At 35.5% G+C, this 21,421-nt stretch overlaps 2 protein-coding genes across 2 annotated transcripts; one reads left to right on the top strand and one right to left on the bottom strand.

Annotated features, from left to right (window-relative positions):
• Nucleotides 1-14,448: 14,448 nt before the first annotated feature.
• LOC111896631 (UPF0481 protein At3g47200) lies at nt 14,449-16,214 on the bottom strand. Its single transcript, XM_042895750.2, has one exon. It carries the CDS (start codon nt 16,022-16,024, stop codon nt 14,654-14,656), a length of 1,371 nt encoding a protein of 456 aa, XP_042751684.1. The 5' UTR covers nt 16,025-16,214; the 3' UTR covers nt 14,449-14,653.
• A 608-nt stretch (nt 16,215-16,822) lies between these two features.
• Nucleotides 16,823-20,234, top strand: LOC128126793 (uncharacterized). Its single transcript, XM_052764916.1, has 6 exons — nt 16,823-16,889; nt 16,992-17,162; nt 17,228-18,171; nt 18,280-18,864; nt 18,954-19,203; nt 19,302-20,234. Exons 1-6 carry the CDS (start codon nt 16,823-16,825, stop codon nt 19,742-19,744), a joined length of 2,460 nt encoding a protein of 819 aa, XP_052620876.1. The 3' UTR covers nt 19,745-20,234.
• Nucleotides 20,235-21,421: the final 1,187 nt, after the last annotated feature.

Genomic DNA, 21,421 nt, shown 5'->3' with positions numbered 1-21,421 from the left:
GAGGGAGGTGATCGACGCCTGATGATGGAGGAGGTTGGAGGCTATTTGACGAAGGTGAGTCGTCGGATGATGGATCGTACGTTTGAGCGAGAGAGGAAAACGGGGAGGTGATAGAGAGAGATGAAAATTTATTTTCTCAGATATTAAATTTAAGAAATCATTTAATTATACTTTTATTCCTATAATACCCCTGACTGAATTAATTAAGATACCCCTCTTTTTTTGTCTACTTATTTACAAAAACGCCACCTTGCATCTCGACTCTTCCTTTTTTTTTTATCCAACGTTCCACCTTCAGTTCTCGGGTTCTCAGGAAACTCTAAGTTTTCAAATGATCATTTTCTCTCTCTCTCTCTCTCTCTCTATATATATATATATATATATATATATATATACACACTAGCCATTTACCCGCGTTAAACGACGGGTGCGAATAATTTTTTCATAAATTAGTTTCTACAAACAATTTGTTTTTTATATCGATTGTGAACCGATTTCGATTTTTTGAAATCATTGTATTAAACTGATTTCAGTTATAATATGTTCGGTTTTTTTGAAGTGAAATTTAATTAGAAAACGATTTTAAGACCGGTAGATTGTTGATAGTGGTGACTTTAGAGAGTTGATTGTTGTAGATTGATTCCTTCGACGGAAGAGATGTCGACGATTTGCGATGCGGCTATAGTGAAAAGTTGTTTTTTGCTAGAAATATCTTTTCAGAAACATGTTATAGTCCAAATAACACAATGCATTATATCAACAAATATCGTTTACATTTTTGGTTTGGTATAAATAAATGTTGTTGATCAAGGTTAAAAATATGTGTGGGGTGGTTAATTTTTGTTCAGCAGTTAGGTTTTTTTTTAATAGTTGATTTGTGAAACATATTATATTATAGAAAACATAATTCATTCACAAATAATTTATTATATAAAATGATAAAATAGTTTATCTATTGCTTAATGTTGGACTATTCCCTTTCTTATGATAGGGGCTATTCTTTTTTTTTTCTTCTATGATTCCTGTCAAATGTATAACACAAGCATTAGGCCACAAACATTATTGCCAATTTGTTTTTTTTTTTTTGCCCCACCTTCCATTTACAATAAGTCCATAAATATGAATTTGACATCTTCTATTTTCTTTTTATGTATCCCACACAATGTTTTAAAAACCGGTTTGAACCGGCCGGTTGGACCGTGAACCGGGGGAGAGAACGGTTTAATTATTACCAGTTTTATGTCGATTTCTGAACCGGATTGAATCGGCTAGTTTTTAGGAAAACCCGGTTGAACCGGTCAAAATAAACTAGTTGAACCGGTTAAACCGAATAAAAACACATGGAAAAGAATTATTTGCATAATAAATTTTGGTCATTTTTTTTAAATCTATTTAGTTTTTTCTAACTAAAAACATATGGTAAATGTTATAATGTTTTTTGATGTGTTTGTATTCATCTAAAACTATATTTTGTTTAGGTATTATATTGTATTTTCTTTTTTACGTATATGGATTGACGTAAAACACAAAAACTTATAGTTATATGTTATTTTATTGTATTTAGATAGATGTACAACTTATTTTTATGTATATTTTTAATGTTTGAACTAGTAAAAGTCAAATTCATGATTTATATATGTATGTATGTGTAGAAAAATAGAAAAAAAGATGAAAATTATAGAAACCGGTTGACCCGGTGGTCCAACCGGTTAAACCGGAAACCGGTCACCATACCAACTCAACTAAAAAAATTGGTCTTTAAAACATTGATCCCACGTGAAGCGCAATGAAGACTAATAAATATATTTCTTGAATTTTTTATTTTTAATACTTACCCGAATAATTAGATTAGAATTTGATGATGTTGTCATCTTTTCCTTTTTGCTTTTTCGACGGCATGTGTCATATTTTTTTATTGTAGATCATGTTAGACTTTTATAAAAAGAATGGTCCACATGAGATCAAACCCTATACACTTGGTATCCTAGATTAAGACCGGCCCATCATTATGAAATTTATATTTTGATAAAACACAACCATATATAAATTATATTGTAATTAAAAAATACGATATATAATTTAATTGTTGCTAGTTTATTAATTATAGCATAAATATAATATTCATTTATATTTTTCTTTGATAAAAATAATATTTATTTATTTGTTTATAAATTATACAGAGTAAAATATAAAATAATAAAATATTTCAAATTAGTTGATTATTTATTTACTGTTTATGCTTGCTAAACTTTCTGGACTATAGTTAATTCATATAAAATATAAAAATATTATATGATATTATTACTAAGAAAAATCCAGGGGAAATCTAGTTTCAACTTAAGGGTATACTCATAGCATAAAACTCCCTAAAATACATATTACATACACACAAATTGCGAAGTAAATATATGAGCAGATTCATAAATCATGTTTTGTTCAATAAACGGCAGCATACTTTGAATTGTTTCTTATAACATCCTACTTTCAAAAATCATGTGTAGTGCACAAAACACACTTCTACTTTTTAATAAAAATAAATTAAAATAACATGCTATAGTAAACAAATAAAATAAAGTAGGTTGCTATGATTATCGAAAGAATAATACAAATAAAAAATATGAATATATACAGTAAAGTCCTAATATTTTCATCGATTTGACAAGTAAGTCCTAAACTTTATTTTTTTGACAGTAAAATCCAAATAACCGACAGTTTTTGACACTTTTACCATTTTTTTCCGGTTAGCCGGTAATTAGGATTTTTTTGTCAAAAAAATAAAGTTTAGGACTTTCTTGTACAAACACAAACAGCACATGCCTAGTCAAAAGGGTGTGAATGTGGAGAAGCGAAAGAAGGGCAATTTCGTTTTTTTCGGTTTAGCCAACACAACCCTGGTTCTTTCTTTCTTTCTTGATTATCTCAATTTTTTTTAATGTCGATTTGTTGAGATTAAAAAAACAATTTAACAAGAAGTAAACGTAAAGGATTTCAATAGGATTTAACTGATTAGAGAATGTTTCAATAACTCTTATGCTTAAAGAGTATCATACCATTAAATTTCTAACAAAAAAAATTATATATACACTAAAGTCCCAAAATTTTCAAAGATTTGACAAAAAAGTCCTAAACTTTATTTTTTTGACAGTAAAGTCTTAATTGACGATTTGAAAAGAAAGTCTTAAACTTTATTTTGTTGACAAAAAAGTCCTAATTACCGGCTAACTGGGGAAAAGGGGTAAAAGTGTCAAAAACTGCCGGTAATTTGGACTTTACTGTAAAAAAAATAAAGTTTAGGACTTCCTTGTCAAATCGATGAAAATATTGGGACTTTACTATATATATCCCTAAAAAATAAATTATAGTAGGTTACATACGACCACTTTAAAACACCATGTTGTCATCTCCTTTAAATGAATTTTGGTTTTTGACTTCACCATGTGATTCTGTTGAAGGCATATGAAGTTTAGGCTGCAACCAACATTTGTGACCTGCAAAAAATGCCTTAAGAAGGCTTCTAAATTTGCTGATATCAGTTGTCAGAAACAAATGAAGCGAGCTGCCATTTTTTCTTATAATTTTCATTTATTTAACAACTTCATTATTACATTTTCAACAAGCCATGGACGAAGTCAAAATAAAAGAGATGCATATGATAGATAGTAAAAATTCTATATTTTAGCATCATAATAAGCTTAGAAACAAACAAATTAAGTTTCCACATTTACCCTTGAGATCCAAACTTGAAATTCCAGATTTAAACTTTTTCCAATGCTTTGCTTTTAAACTTTAAACTTCCTACTTTCCACATTTTTCCTTGATGAATTTGATCAAATTATGAGTATTTCGGATTTATCTCTTTCAAAGCTAGTATATATTTCTTTTCTCCTATTTTCCCTTTTTAGGGAAACCCCTATAACATGTCTAAAAATATTTGTTCTTCATTCTGCGACAAATTTCTCACTCAAACCTATTAAAAAAGGTTTTCTATGATGAAGGCAAGCACTTCTAGTGATCTCGGACATTGCCAAAACCATCTTTAGAATTGTTGCTAAAACTTGAATAACCGTAATAGCAATGTACTTGCAATTGTACGCTTCCGTTTTTTGCATAATTTTAACATACTCAATTCAGGCTATTTCAATTTTCTTTGGATTATAATTTATACATGATCTAGGACATTGCCAAAGTGATCAATGTAGTGTCGATTCCAAGTTCTTGCACCATACTTTGCCACCGAAGACTATAGTTGAGGTAAAAAAGTCTAAAATATGTCATAAATAATAAAACAAACATACCATACTACAGTTGGTTATTTTAACTAAATGCATATTTGTATATTTCGAAAACTTTAAAAGAAGAAAAAATGAAAGAAAAATAGTTACCTGAGTTCATCTAAAGTTAATCAATACATGTATATCTTCACCTCAGGACCATCTAAGACACGAAGGGCACCAAATGTGAGTAATTATTTTGAGTTCAACTTAAGAGCTGTACAATCATGAGAACCAAAAGTTTAGCAAATAAGATAACTTTGATTTTATAGTTTTACGGATTAAAAATAATTACAGACTTCCTAACCCGACCACCCTTTCATTTACAGTAATCCTAATTCTAATTCATTGTAGCACCTGGTTCCTGGTACGTAAATATTATTTGAGTATTTCTCTTCTTTTAGCCTTGGACTCGGCAAGTCACAGGTCTGACTCGCCGAGTAGATGCGGGACCCGGGACACGTTTAAGTAGTCGACTCGGCGAGTCCATATCCTGGACTCGGCGAGTCACAGCTGTTGGATGAAACCCTAAGTTTCAGGGGTTTGCACCCTATTTAAACAACTTATCCGCCCCAACCTCGTCCCCATTCACCCTCAGAGCCCTGTATCTTTCTCTAACCGTGCTTCCTTGTGAGTTTGAAGTGTTTTTGGTGGTATTCTTGAAGTTTTGAGGGAAAAGAAGAGGGAATCAAGAAGAGGAGAAGGAGGCCAAGCATCTCTGTGTCATTCCAACATTTCCCCTAAGGTATAGCTCGTTTCCCCTCTGTTTTTAAGCTTATTGTCCCTTATAGCTCCATTGAAGTCCTTTTTGAGCCATTTCCAAGATTGTGTATGCTTGAGGGTGCATAATAAGTGGATTGGCCTCTAGATCTAGGCAAGATTGAGCTCCAGGAGCTCAGATCTGTTAGCTTTATGGACCCATGTTGCTTGTTCACCCTAGATCTACCCTTTTGAGGCATTTTGAACCCTAAAATCCATATTGGTGAATATCTACACGTAAAGTTGGAAACTTTATGTGACATCCCCATTTTCACGGCCAGAAAAGACCGATGTTGTTTATGCTTTATAAAAATCAGAGTACTTCATTTTATAAAAATGTTGCGGAATTTGTTCCTAGAAAAACATGGTAAATACGTTATTAAAACATTTTCGAAGAAACGTATTTATTTCATTTTAAAACGTTTGGGATGTCATCGTTAATACAGAAACATAAGCATAAACAGAACTTACAATTATTTACACTAGTGATCTACATCTCTTTAAATCTCTCAGTGTAATGTCACTTCATATCAACACCTGTGATATAAATAAACTGAGTGGGTCAGGTTGGGAAACCTGGTGAGTACATAGGGTTTTCAACCCACAATAATATAATTATTATGTTTAAACAATCAAACAATCAACCCAATTACCCATCCCCATTATCTTCTTTATTCTTAAGGATCTACCCTAAGAATCAGCTATTTCTCATTCATTCATTCCTAAGGATCATCCCAAGGAAACAACATGAAGTCCATTGTTGCCAATGACACATTGGTCAAGCGCAGCTGCTAATATTGTCACTTAGGCTCAGCTGCCAGAATTAGGACATTTTCTATGAGGCGCTTCTGCCGGTATTGACCTTTAAACACTACTTTCATGGTCATAAGGCTCCCTATTAGGCGCAGCTGCCGATACTATCCTTAGAGCGCAGCTGCTAGGACGTTTACCGTAGATCTAAATCATCTACGGGTTGTGGCGCAGCTGCCAGTGCTCATCTATAGGGTACTAGGTCCACTGCTGCCAATGTATACCTATAGGGCACTAGGTCCGTACTACTAATGTTCCTCTATTTCAGCTTTTATCCATCATCATTCATCTACCCATGTTTTACCCAACATATTTTGTAGATATAAAATACTTTATACAGTTTACATCATTTAAAACATGTATAAAAATCTTTCACCAGCATAGACAACAAGTATTCAGACAATATGCACACATAACACGTAATTTATATTAAAATACTTCATATCTATGTGTAAGATGAAAGAGACCATGCACTCACTTGAAAGGTGGTGAGTCGGCACTCGGACAGCACTTCGTTACTCTTAAAACAATTATCCCTTGACGAAACCTAGTATCATTACCACTAGAGTTTAGTCTAACGCTTGACGAGACTAATTTAATAGTCTAGCTATTATTACTATTATATAAGCGTTAAATAACACTCAATATAACTCATAATAATAGCCTAAATAATTATTTTAAGGTCCTAACAATGTTACTATAATTAAATAAAATCTATATTAAATATACTATAGGCGTAGCTCACTTACAGCGGGTTTTTATTAAAAACCGGGCTTCGCTGGAGCAGCGTTTCCGAGCCGAAAGCTTTTCTTCTCGGAGCCGTCGGGCGCTCCGGGGCTTTCTTCTCGTGATAGGGAGGTTCCCTAGACTTGGGAGGGGTTTAGGGAGGTTAGAGAGAAGTTAGAGAGAGAAAGAAAGGCTTATGGTGTGAAGAAAATATGAGGAGTTCACCCTTGTATTTATAGGAGTTTTATAGTAAAGTAGTCTCTAAGCTTCGTCCGTAACTTTTGCATACGAGCTCCGTTTTTGTCTGTCTTTTTACCGTTGAGTTCCTATTAATGAGATCTTCAACTTTCATTTAGAACTCGTTGGCTAATTCTCATTCTATCTCGGATTTACAAAACTGTACCGAATTCGCCGCGCTCGAAAAGTAGGGACTAAGCTTCGTCCATAACTTTCGCATATGAGCTCCATTTTTGTCTGTCTTTTTACCGTTGAGTTCCTAGTAGTGAGATCTTCAACTCTCATTTAGACCTCGTTGGCTAATTCCCATTCTATCTCGGATTTACAAAACTGTATCGAATTCGCCGCGCTCGAAAAGTAGGGACTAAGCTTCGTCCATAACTTTCGCATACGAGCTCCATTTTTGTCTGTCTTTTTACCGTTGAGTTCCTATTAATGAGATCTTCAACTCTCATTTAGACCTCGTTGGCTAATTCTCATTCTATCTCGTATTTACAAAACTGTATCGATTTCGCCGCGCTCGAAAAGTAGGGACTAAGCTCCGTCCATAACTTTTGCATACGAGCTCTATTATCGATGTTCTTTATATCCACGCGTTGGTATTTACGAGTACTACAACTTTCATTTAGATCCCGTCGGCTAAAAATCGACCGATCTAAAATTCAGATTTCGGGCTGTGCACTGCTATGCTAAATCTTAGAAAAATCATAACTTCCTCATACGAAGTCAGATTTGGGCATTCTATTTATCGATGTTCTTAGTTTAACATATTCTACGACTTTCGTTTAGATCGCTAAGGCTAAATCTCGCTCTATCGTAAATTCACTATTTACGCTTCCCGGTATCGTGCCGATTCCATCGCGAAACTTCAACGGGTCATAACTTTTTCGTTATAACTCGGTTTTCGGTGTTCTTTATATGTACGAAAACCTTGTAACATACTCTACAACTTGGTTAAGATTATTTATTCTAAATAATCTTTTGTCGAAAAGTCGTTTTCGACCCCTATTGCCTCTAATTTGACTAGCCCAGATTTGCGGGCGTTACACTTTACGTGTGATTCGTGTCCTAGAAGCCCAGATATGTGAATGGCATGGACTGGAATCGAGCAAATCTGTGTATTTAGTGGGTGCATGGAAACGACTCGGCGAGTCGTTCATATGACTCGGCGAGTCTGTTCGCGAGTCTCCGAGTTTGTCCTCGTTTCGTAGTGTCGAGTGAGCAGTGAGTCACGGGGTGTGACTCAGTGAGTCGGAAGCTGAACTCATCTATGGAGGAACTCGGCGAGTCAATGCCCTGACTCGGTGAGTTCAAGGCAGTCTCCTTAGATCAAGAACAGACTCGGCGAGTTGTTCTTACAACTCGGCGAGTCTTAGCATAAGTGTTCATCGGATGAAGATGAACTCGACGAGTTGTTCATACAACTCGGCGAGTAGGATGAAGGACTTGAGTATCTGTTAAGAAGGAGAACTCGTCGAGTCGTCGCCTAACTCGACAAGTAGGAACGGGATTCAGGGCAAACGTTTGGGTAGGGACTCGGTGAGTTGGAAAGCCAACTTGGCGAGTCGGGTCAACTGGAAGTTGACTCTGATTTTGACTTAGGTCATGATTAGGGGTAAAATGGTCATTTTACCCAAAGGACAGTTAGCAGTGTTTAATTGAGTATGTTGTGGGAATTGCAGCCGGAGGATTTCCAGAGCAGCAGTAGACAGTCAGTTCCCGCTCAGATCAGCAGCTACTTCGAGCTGAGTTACCTTCCAGTAGCGGTGGGTCTACGGCCACAATGCCGGCCCACCAGTAGGAGTCGTATGTTAGATGATTGTCTTTGTGATATCATCTAGGTTGCTACTATCTGATATGTTATATGTGATAATAGTAGAGTTCGGTTGTTAGGACCGGAGGGTAGTCAGACACCCCAGAAATGTCTAACAGTACGTGATGATATGTTTGCATGCCGACCTGTTATGTTATTTGCGATAGTGGTAGTAGGAGGGGACTAGTCCCCGAGGGTCGGTTGTTAGGACCGATGGGTAGTCAGCACCCCAGAATGGCTTGACATGGGTAGTCAGCACCCCAGAATGGCTTGACACGGGTAGTCGGCACCCCAGAATGGCCGTACCGGGTAGTCAGGCACCCCAGAATAGCCTGGCAGTATGCGTGTTATTTGTTTGTATGGTATGTGGTATAATGGGGGAACTCACTAAGCTTTGTGCTTACAGTTTGCAGTTTTGGTTTCAGATACCTCTTCGTCGAAAGGGAAGGAGCCGGCGCGGTAGCGGCACATCATGCACACATACTGTTTTCCGCACTTACGAGATTCCCTGGGATTTATACTCTGTTATTTTGATGGTTGTATGATTTGACTTTTAGACATGGTTTACGTTTTGGTATGGTTTGATCAAACAATGTTTTTAACTATTAATATTTTCTAAAGTAATGTTTTTAAAACGATATTTTTTGACGTGAAATTTGGGTCGTTACATTCATATTCACATTGTCTATTAAACTCAAATCACACCCAAGAATAGCTCACTATTCCAACCTTTTAGATTTTCATAGAAAAGCTAAAACCTACACTTAGAAGATGGGTTACCTAAACTGAAAGTAAAAAAGAAAGACCAAATTACCCTTTTACTGTAATTTCTTCCCATTTCTGTTCTTGAACATTCATTTTCAATCAACCGTCATGTAAGGGTGCTATGATGCTTGTTAATTAATGACTTCTTTGGAACTCTGCAATAACCAATTTTTTTTATCAATAATGAAGGATTTCATACAGTAATTTAGTCGTTCACACAAATGATTTGAAAAAAAAAAAAAAATCAGACCTCGTTTGTGGATGAAGAAAAACAAAGTACACTAACCACTTTCCAGAATCTAAACAACGTAGATTCCGGAGATATTACACATTCAAAACACATTGATTCATTTTTTCTAATTTACCAGATAACCATCACCACCGACACATCTAGAAGTTGACATAAAGGGAAACAGATAAAAATCATTGAAAAGAGAAAATAACAAATCAAAAGGAAAACTAACTATCTGGATTGTATAACTTCAACCGATTGGAGAGGGGCGTCTGGAGAATGAACGACGGATTAATGATGTCATCGGTAACAAAAATTTTGAGTTGGGAAATAAGAGTAGAAAAGGGTTAAGGTTTGATATTTTTGTTCTTACCTAGAACCAATGACCGGAAGACATCAATGGTGACAGTGGCAGAGACTGGTGGTGGTTGTTATGCTTCCTTAGAAATGGAGCGGTGATGGTCGACGATAGTCTTCAAAAAACCCCCAAAACACAAAATAGGGCGGTCTTTGTGGAAGTTCTGTAGGTGGAAATAACATCAGCAACCATGGTTTATAAGTAGTAACAACCCAAAACTCAAACGAAACAAAAGAAACTCACACAAATTTAAGAACAGAAGCGGGGAAGGTACATCAGTTTACCGAAGGATGCTCTAGGATGTAAGATTTGTCATTGCACTTTCCTGTTGCCCAGGGCTTTGAGAGAAAACGTGGATGACAGGAGAGAGAAAGAAGAGGAGGCAATGAAAGCTGAAATGGGTGCTAGGGTTTTTAAATAGATTGTTGAAGAGAGTTCAATTCAAAATTTCAATTAAATCAGAGATGAACGAAGATTGAGGGATGCTGAACAGCTGCCATTGACCGAGAACGTACGTGATCTTGTGTTATTTAATTTGACTTTTTCAATGGCCGGTTGTCACACCCCAAAACCAAGAACGGCGGAAACGTTCTGGGGCGGAGGACGTCATGTATAGTATCACAACACAATAAATGTAAATAAGCAAACAACATCATCCATTGCATTAAATATATAATTTTAATACAAGTGTGTTCTGTACAGCTATAGACACCAAAAATAATGAAACACAAAATAATATGAGATGAGTCTTGAAAGCACTCCATCTTCTCAAAAGCTGGCCTCGGTACCTGTCTACTGATGACCTGAGAATACAAGTTATTTTGAAAGAGTTTATCAGCATAAAGCTGGTGAGTTCATAAGTATTTTAGTGTCAATGTTTCTTGTAAAAACGTTTTAACCTGTCTCAATGTATAAGTTTGTAAAAATGTAAGTAAATGTTTGAAAGTGTTTGTAAAAGTTTGAATCCCTCAGAAAATCCTATATTTTCTATAAAAGTAACCCTCTACCAAGGCTAGACTGTTTTGTAAACTTTTCTGTTGTAAAAGTGTGTGATTACCCAAATATAACTATCATTTGTTAAAAATATAGTTTGTACATTAATGTTTAAGTGAGGTTATCACTAAAATATGTAATGGGTAAATCATTGTAGTACTGTAGCTTTGTATATTAAGACTACTGCTGTACTAAATACTACTACCTTAAACCGGATTTATATTAAGGTATATTGTGATAAATTGCACCATGCTATCGACTGATAAACAACGACATAATGAACGGTCGTAAAAAGAAATGACGTTTGGCACCCGCAGACCTGCAGGTCCGGCTGTAGCTAGCAGCAAGGTGTAGGATAGTCAATCCAGTATAGATCTATACGCAAACTCACGCTCTCCCTCCAAGAGAATTCTGGCTACAACTCGGGTCATGACATTTAAGGCATGCCCGATATAGTGGATCACAATTAGTACGTATTTATGTATATGTATTGTTTCTCGTATAACTGTATATGTATTGTTTCTAGTATATCTGTATATGTATTGTTTCTAGTATATCTGTATATGTATTGTTTCTCGTATATCTGTATATGTATTGTTTCTCGTATATCTGTATATGTATTGTTTCTCGTATATCTGTATATGTATTGTTTCTAGTATATCTGTATATGTATTGTTTCTAGTATATCTGTATATGTATTGTTTCTAGTATATCTGTATATGTATGATCCTGCGTTACCCCGATGGTAACCAACTAATGATGTACTGATGAGTATGACTATGGAAGTACTTTTATGTCTATACATGTATATATGATATATAAGTAATATGGAAATGACCTTCGGAGGGTCACCCGAATTCCCACCAGACCACATCCAAATCGAGGAAAAGGAAATAGCGCGGATGGCATTCCTAAGCCTTTTGAACATTATTTATATACCTATACATATATGGGCATGCAATTGGATATATAAAAGCATAAATAAGTTTTTATAAAACATTTGAAGCATAAATATGATTTCAAGAGGAGATCGACTTGATGTCGATCTATAAAACAATTTGAAGGCATAAATTAATAGAACAGTTTAAGTATAAGAAGCATTTGATTGAATCACAGTCTATAAGTAAGTTTGGATAGTAAAACAGTTTATAAAACATTTCAATAGTAAAGCAGTTGAAAAACAGTTTGAACAGTGTGAAAATCGTTGTTTTCCTAGTTATTAATCACATGTGATTAAACACAATCACATGTGATTGAAGTAATAACTTATAAGTATTTGACTTGTATTCCCCCCCATAAAGTGTTATAAAACATTTAAAATCATTTCAAAGGTTGATTCAAGGGGTATGAACTCACTTGTGATGAGTCGTTTGAATTGCAGTGTCGGCTACCGTGCTAGGTGACAAACGGAGACTGGTTTACACGCACGAGCCTAGTTATCATATAATAAACATATATATAACTAATTAGACAAATAATAACTTAAATAAATAAGTTAAGACACTTAGAAAACATTTAAACACTTTTATGAGTGTTTAGGGTCCAAATGGTTGCATCTAAGTTGCTACGGGACAAGGCAAAAGGGTTTGAAACATCAAATAGCCTTGTATAGGAGTTCACCATCCAACAAACCCCACACCTTGGAGTTTACGGCCGTAAACTCATGGGTTTATGGCCGTGAACTCCTCAAATGGTGTTTTTGGGTGTTTTGTGGTGCTATCTTGATCCTAGAACACTCCTATCTTTATTGGAATAATGCATGAAGTAGTTTTAAGGCTCTAGAACACTCCATAAGGGAGTTTACGGCCTAAGGTCCTTCACCTTAGAGTTTACGGCCGTAAACTCTAGGAAATAAATTAATTTGAGGCACTCAAACATCAAGAATGGCATCCATGATTTTATCTAAGGCTAATGGGGACAAGAGGCACACTTTGGTGCCTTCACTTGGAGTTTACGGCCCAAGTCATGTTCCTTGGCCGTAAACTCCTTTCAAGGAGTGGCTTCAATGTGTTCTACTCTCCATTCTAGTCCCAAAGGTGCAAGGTAAATTGTCTAAAGGCTTAAGGGTAGCTTGGAATGATTTTTGTCCCACAAAATGGGGTTTACGGCCCAAGAAGGGTTCTTGGCCGTAAACTCCTAAAAACTTATGGTTTTTATGGGCTTTTGGTGTTCTAAACAAGCACAAGCACTAGTAGGTAAAGTCCTTAAGCATTTAGGGGGAGTTTTAGGGCATTTAAGCCCTTGAAAAGGGGTTTACGGCCCAAGGGAGTTCCTTGGCCGTAAACTCCTAGAACTTATGTTTCTTGGTTGCTTTTTGGCCTATAAATGTCATACCCTATCTCCTATACCAGTCTTCTAGCAAGGGATTGGGACAAGGAAGCCATAATGTTCCATTTTGGAGTTTACTCCCCAAGAACGATCTTGGGCGGTAAACTCCCGGATCTTGTAATCTAAACATGTTATTGTTGCTAATATGCCTTAAACAAGTATTGAAACACATATAGAAAAGTAGACTCACAATCTGGGATGAAAACCCGAAGATCCGTCAGAGAGAATATGGCTTTTCTCTATTTGGAATTGTGAATAACGAATTAATTTAATTCAGAAAACTATTTATAGTCCTGGAATATTTTGGCAGAAAATATTTTCATTCCTGATGTTGGACTGTAACAGTATGAAACTTGAAATGCCCAAGTTTCACAAAACCAGGAGTATCCACTCTCCTGATATCATCTAAAACATAAACCCTAATGTACACAAAGTTTGTTCGGACAAGCTTGAAAATCACAGAAACTGAACTAGCTTCTATTAAATAGATGAGGTTCGTACAATGGAAATTTCGGGTTGTCACACCGGTGGATAATATATATATATATATATATATATATATATATATATATATATATATATATATATATATATATATATATATATGGGAAAAGTGAATATACCTTTAAGAGTATATAAGCTTAGGTACCCGAACCCACCATAATACATCATTTTGTTTGATATATTAATTATAATATTCTTAAACTTCAATCCCTAAATTGATTTACTTTCAAGATTTTCGAATTTTCACTATTATCTTCCTCTTACATCACATTTTTTTGCCGAACACCTACTAGGCTATATATATATTATAGTTGAAAATGAAAATTATGTAAGAATAAGATAAATGTGAAATTTATAAAATCTTAGAAGTAAATCAAGTAAGAATTTGAATTATAAGAAATACTGGACAATTACAATGTATATATAATACAAAATGACGTAGTATGGTGAGTTTGAGTACCTAAGCTTATATACCCTTAAGGGTATATTCACTTTCCATATATATATATATATATATATATATATATATATATATATATATATATATATATATATATATATATATATATATATATATATATATATATATATATATATAAAGCGCACAACCAACGTGATACATCCCACAAGCTTCGTTTTCAAAAAATTAAAATACACATAAATATAGCATGTAAATACCATTAAACGTAGCAAGAATGCCATATACAAACATGCCTTTGAAACTTACAACCTATAGAAAATATGTTGAAACCAACACATATACGATGAATTTATTACAAATATAAGTTCAATATTAAAACTACAACATTATCCACCAATCAATCGCCATCTTCACACCACCCTCGAACCACCCGTCTCTACCCTTTCTTAGCTTTATAATACTGATAGACAGTATAAAATGTTTGCAAACCCGCAAAACAAAGCAACAAAAAGGCCGCGAAAGCTGAAACTGCAGCCCATGGGCTCTCAAAATACGTATGCTTAAACCCAGCCAAATGCACATGCCACCCATTCTCGCAATACTCATTTACTTCCACAAACAAACCTGTCAAGTAATTATCTTTTATATTAAAAGCTACATCTTTTCCAACACTTTTGAAAAATTTCGCTAGCTCTTTATCCGTTCCAAAATAATTCTCAATAATTTTGTCTTCCGAAAGCACACCCACGTCAGTTGAAGTGTTCATTAGACATCCCATGAACACAACGTAAGTTGTAATATGTTTGGAGCAATGAAAATAACACAGCTCGAAAGCAATACAGTTCAAAAAGAACGAACTGTAAAAATCGTCCATGTTTATTTGAGGAATCGAAAGAACACCATTTCGGAACTCAATGTCCAAGAAGCTATCGGGTTCATGACTTGCCTTAAACGTAACTCCAACGATCTTGAGTTTGTTCGCTGGGGGGATAAGTTTAAGGTAAGAGTTATTGATCTTGAGTTTGGTCGGGGTTTGGATAAGTTTTTGGGAAGAGTTTTTGGATATGTCAAAGGTGGGAACTGGGTTTTGTTCTTTAGGGTTTATGAAACTTTTTCGGAAAAAATCTAGTAAATGTTTCCCTTCGGTATTCTTGTGTTCATTTAATATCTCTTTTTTTCTATCAACTGTGTAATTGAAAAACTCAAGGATTAAAGTTGAAAGTGTGCGATCATCGGGTTTAGACCCATCTTTAGATACATCAAACAACTTTTGGAGAACAACAAATGGGATTTGGTTCTCGATTTTCAAAAGATCTCTCATCAAAAATGGAGACACCCAAACCATTCTGAAAATTGGATCATCTGTATCAGTCTCAACCAACTTTCCAACTTTTCTGAACAATTCAATCAAGAAAAACCCATCAAGCACCATCATTTTAGCAAGATCATTGGCGGAAAAGTGATCAAGAGATTCTGAGTAGCTTTGTCGGATTCGATCCTGCATTGACACTATGATTGTCATGAAATATCCAATTGACTTACCTGTTCTTTGGATCAAATCATCCAGGTACCTCCATTTATGTTCTTCGATCATCTCAAGGTGCTTGTTTCCATGGTGGTATGGGCCGATTGAGACGATTCGAGGTTGATATGCTTCCCTGTTGATCTCGAAAAGACTCTGGGGGACTCTGAATATGCAACATGAGTCATTTCCAGCTGACTTGTGTAGTAATTTTGGTGGTTTTTTCATTTGGGTGTTCATGAATTTCACCTCTTGTTCTATTGTAATAACATGATTTGGATTCATCTTTTTTTTTTTGGTTGAGCTGTGTTTACACGTGAACGATTGGAGGTGATTAAAAGGTGAATATATGAAGATGTCAATAGTTTAGGGTTTCGTAGTTGATTCTATGAAGTTTCCTTTCGGGTTCCGATTATTGTATAAGAACAAGTGGAAGAAGAAACAAATGTGGAAGAACAAACCAATGAAAGAAGAAGGCTTTATCGTGTGGGGTCTCAAATCGATAGAAATATTTCGAACTGGCAATTTCGTAGACATTAATGCCAAGACGAAATGGTCGTTGATATTTTTCTGAGTTTATTTATAAATTAAAAATTTAAAATAATACTCAAATTGATGTAATTGTCTGTTAATCATGAAAAATCATTAATATTATCATTTTTGTGTGTTCATTATAAAACACTTAATTTTAAGTAGTCATTAGAGCATAATAGTTTTCCTTTGTTTAATATTTGACAAAATTACACAGATGGTCCCTGTGGTTGGCACGAGAGACCAAAGATAGTCCTTATGAGGAATTTTGGACGAGTATGGTCCCTGTGGTTCCAAATTGTTACACGAATAGTCCTTATGACATACTTCGTTTAATTGTTGCCGTTTATCTAAATCACGTGACCCTCACACGAGGGTATTTTCGTCATTTGCTTTGTTACACGAAATGATCATATACATAAATGATCCTTACATCCAGCTGCCATTTACGTTGCCCCAAGAAATCGTCCCTTTCTTTTCTCCTCTGGTTTATCATCTTCGTCACTGCAAAACATCAAACGGAAACTAGGGTTTTCATCTTCATCATTTGCAATGGTTCTAACTTTGTGGCATGTCCGTTCAAAATTCTCAGAAAATCCTGACCTGATCAAAGCTTATGGTGAGTGATCAGTTAACAACTTCCAATTTTGTTTAGTAATTTATGCACATTCAATTTTGAGACTTCATTCTTTCCTCATATCATTATTTATTTGTTTTTCAGTTGAGTTAAGTAGTTTTTGCACATTCAAGATTCACCATGGGGGTATGTTCACAAAATACCCAGGAAGACGTTACGTTGGTGGGAGTATTGACTATGTTGACTACGTAGACATGGACGTGTTCTCCGTACATGAGTTAGACGATATGATGAAGGAGATAGGTTATATCAACGGTGAGCCTATCTACTACCACTTCTTGATTCCAGAGATTGAAATCGATTATGGGTACTTCCTTTAGGTAATGACTCAGACGTACTTTTGTTAAGTAAGCATGTCGCTAATCATAAAGAGATTATGGTGTATACTGAACATGGAACTACTAGACTCCATACATACTTTATGTCTCCAAATAAGGTCGTATTGGAAGAAATCAATGAGCCTATTTCTCCGGAACTCAATCGAAAAAAGTTTACAAGTACAGAGGTAGGATCATGTAGTAGAAAATTGGACTTGAATGAGAACTATGACTTTTCTAGGTCTGTTGTACCTTTTGGACATTTTGATAGAGATGTATTGAAAGATGTTGGAGTTCAGCCTGCAAGTGAGGAGCTTAACAAAGCCCAAGATGTTGGACCTTCAGAAGACTTTGATCCTTTCTTTTATATGGATCATAATGATTACCAACAGATGGGGGACGATGATTACCAACAGATGGGGGGCAATGAAGAAATTGGAGATGCTATTAGTGATGAGACTAGTACCAATGGAAGTATAAGCGAGGATAGTGACTTTTTAGTGGATGAACTTAATATGGTGGAGGATGTCGAAGTGAATATGAAAGACTTCCACAGTGGTGTTTATTCTTTTCCAAATCTAGATAACCACCAATCATTCAATGCACCTGATGTCACAGTTGATGACGATTTGGAGGTGATAGATACACAGTTGTTTGAATCAGCTGGTGTAGAAGAAGATGAGAGGAAGAAGTTAATGAGAAGGTTAAACAAACCAACAACGTGTTCATCAGGAGTAGTACATGAAACTGCATTCTATCTGGGTCAAATATTTAAGTCCTCATCAGAAGCAAAGGACTACATTAAAATGCATTCAATTCGAACTAGGAGAAACATTTATTTTGCAAAAAATGATAAACAAAGAATTAGGGCAAAATGCAGGGGTGTGGTCCCAGAAATGACAGGTGGGCCATGGACAAAAAGTAGAATCAAATGCAAGGACAAAACAGTAAGTTCATAAAAAGCAACATGCCCTTGGGTGGTATTAATTTCTAGATCTGATGAAGAAAGCGATTGGATGGTGAAAACTTTGGTTCATGAGCATAGATGTGTGCAGTCAAGATCTATTAAAGCGTGTACTTCTAAGTTTCTTGCAACCACCATTCTTCAACAAGTGGAAGGAAACCCAACTATCCCAGTCAAAGCTTTGCGTGTAGAGTTACAAAAGACATACGAGGTGGGGGTGTCAAGAATGAAGGTCTTTAAGGCTAAACAGCTTGCACAGAAACATGTTCACGGAGATTATGAAAAGCAATACAGCCTTCTCAGGGATTATGTACTAGAATTACAACAGTGCAACCCAGGAACAACTGTGAAGATTGATGTATACAGTGAACCAAATGCAAACTTGGAAACTAGGATGTTTAAGAGACTTTATGTCTGTTTAGGTGCATTAAAACTGGGTTTTAAGGAAGGTTTAAGAGATTTCTTAGGATTCGATGGGGCTTTCATGAAGGGACCTTACCCTGGACAGGTTCTCACTGCTGTGGGTCTTGATTCCAATAATGGGATCTACCCACTAGCATATGCCATAGTTGAAGCAGAGAACAAAAGCTCATGGAGTTGGTTTCTAGAGTGTCTAGGTGAAGATTTGGAGCTATCTACAAATTCAAACTTCACATTTATTTCTGACAGGCAAAAGGTTAGTCTTCTTATGATACTTGTTCATGACATCTGTGTAATTTTGTCTGCTACCTTTAAAAAATAAAATTTGTGTTACTTGTTTATTAGGGGATTTTACCTGCCATTGCCAACCTATTCCCTAGCGCTGAACACAGGTTTTGTTTAAGACATATTCACGAAAACATGAAGCTACAATGGAGGGGGAAGGAGCACAGAGATCATTTATGGGAATGTGCAACAGCAACAACAGTTAGACACTTTGACAGATTCATGGAAGATTTTAACAAGTTCAATTCAAAGGCATGTGATTGGTTAAAGAAAATTCCACCCAAACATTGGGCCAGAGCACATATTTCAGGTATATTTACCCTTATATAACAGTTAGACACCTTGACAGATTCAAGGAAGATTTACACTTTGACAGATTCTTATAAGATATTTTGTTGCATTGTACAGGAAGAGCACATACAGATATTTTGTTGAATAATTTATGTGAAGTTTTCAACTCAAAGTTGTTAGATGCTCGAGACAAACCTATAATTACATGTTTAGAATATATTAGGGAATACTTAATGAAACGAATTTGTATTGTGCAAAATGTGATAGATAAGTCTCAAGGGCCTCTTACCCCAACAGCCACAAAACTTTTAGATGGAGTTAAGAAAGATGCTTCTCAATACACTTGCATATTTAATGGTGCTGAGAAGACTCAAGTTACTGGGACAATGGGGGAACAATTTGTGGTTAATTGGAGGGACAGGAACTGTAGTTGCAGGCATACAGAGATCACTGGGATACCATGCTCTCATCTTGTTAGTGCCATTTGGGATAAGGTTGAGCATGGGTGTGACACCCAATTTTTTTTTTTTTTTTTTTTTGCAACAATTTTAAACTTTTAAAACCCATCTTAAATTAAATTAAAACAACTGAAATAGTCACATCATAATCCATCAATCTAATAACCATATAAAATAAGTGCGGAAGTAATAATAATAATAAGGTCCCAACAAAATAACTAGTAGCGATGTCCCGATGCTCCATGTCAAGCCTTAGCCTCTTTAATCTTAACACCTGAAAAGTTATAAGGGAAAAACGTAAGCACGAAGCTTAGTGAATTCAAACACAGACATCGTACTAACATTCATATTTACTAGCCCTAATCCATTTTCCAATTATAATGATAAAGACAAAGAACGAATCAATGTCTATATTACAAGAAGGACTTGTAGGTTTGAACCGCACCGGGAAGATCCCGTATCATTTGGCCCTAATCACCGCACCTCACGAAGAGTATTACGTTGGTGATCTTACCTACCCACCGCACCGGTAAATCCGTATCCTTTGGTGGTGTCCCCATATCCATAATTAGTTACATACAGTGCACATGTACGAATTAAAACAATACTTATATAGTATAAATTCAAATAATCACACACGAGCTAACTAGCAAACACAATCATCAATACAAAGGTGTGAGAGAACTCACCTTGAGTGAGTATTAAGGATGGCTAACAATCAAATAATGCTACCAAGCTTGAGCAAACTTCAAAACCTCGCCTAAGAAGGACTAAAGGTTAGAAACGAGAAGTAATGAAGCTATGAGTTGAGAAAAGAGTAATCACAGCAAGGTCTCTAAAACAGACCTGCTGTTCAAAACTGATTTACTCCAAAATCTAAAACAGAAACATAGTTTTAACTAAATTTTATAGGAAACTATGATTGCTCAGGATTCCATAACTATAAAGAACTCATTCTAACTCCAAAAGATGAATTAAATATGAATTTTACAAAATGGTGTATCACTTCTGTCTCCAACAATACAGTCAAGTGATGTTGGCCAATTCTACCCAACTTGTGAGTAGAATTAGTCCAAAAGAAAATTAAGAGAAGTAAAGGACATACAAGTGAAAGTCTCAGAGTTGGAATTGAATGAAAAGCATCTCTCAAACTCCAGATATAAAATTCACATTGTGGACAATCACAGCACTAGCAAAAGCTGGTGACTGCCCACTGACCTGGAGTGTGGATCAATTCTAACCAATTTATAATTGGAAATAACACCCCATATTCTCCAGATCTTAAATTCATAATATAAGGAACATATAGAAACTTGGAATCACTCTGGATCCTTTTCCAAGCCTTAGAAATGATGAAAACAAAATGACATATCAGAACAGACCCGGATCAGACCTAACAGAAAAGATGCCATTCTTTCACATAGATAAAGCCCTTATCAGTGAGGTTGGCCTTCTTAAGAAAGTTATCCAACTCAATTTGTGAACTTTTGAAACTGGTTTGGGGTCCGTTTGAGTTCTAGAGCTCCAGATATGATTTTTACAAAATGACTACAGATCTGATGGAAAACAGAATCGTAGCCACCCGTGATTCCTTTTTGGCTTATCCATCCTTCTCCTTTTGAAACACATTTTAAGATGTGTTCATCATCCCAATTCAGTCCCCATGATAATGGTGGTACTAAAAAGGGTTAGGGATCATTAGGATTTCATTTAGCCTCAAGGATGTAATAATAATCAACATGAAAATAAACATAAGCACATAAAATCATCATTCTCCCT

This window comes from Lactuca sativa, chromosome 6 (genome assembly GCF_002870075.4).
Source record: "Lactuca sativa cultivar Salinas chromosome 6, Lsat_Salinas_v11, whole genome shotgun sequence".
NCBI lineage: Eukaryota > Viridiplantae > Streptophyta > Magnoliopsida > Asterales > Asteraceae > Lactuca > Lactuca sativa.
The sequence above is the reverse complement of the archived record's forward strand: the minus strand, read 5'-3'. Positions and strand labels throughout refer to the sequence as shown.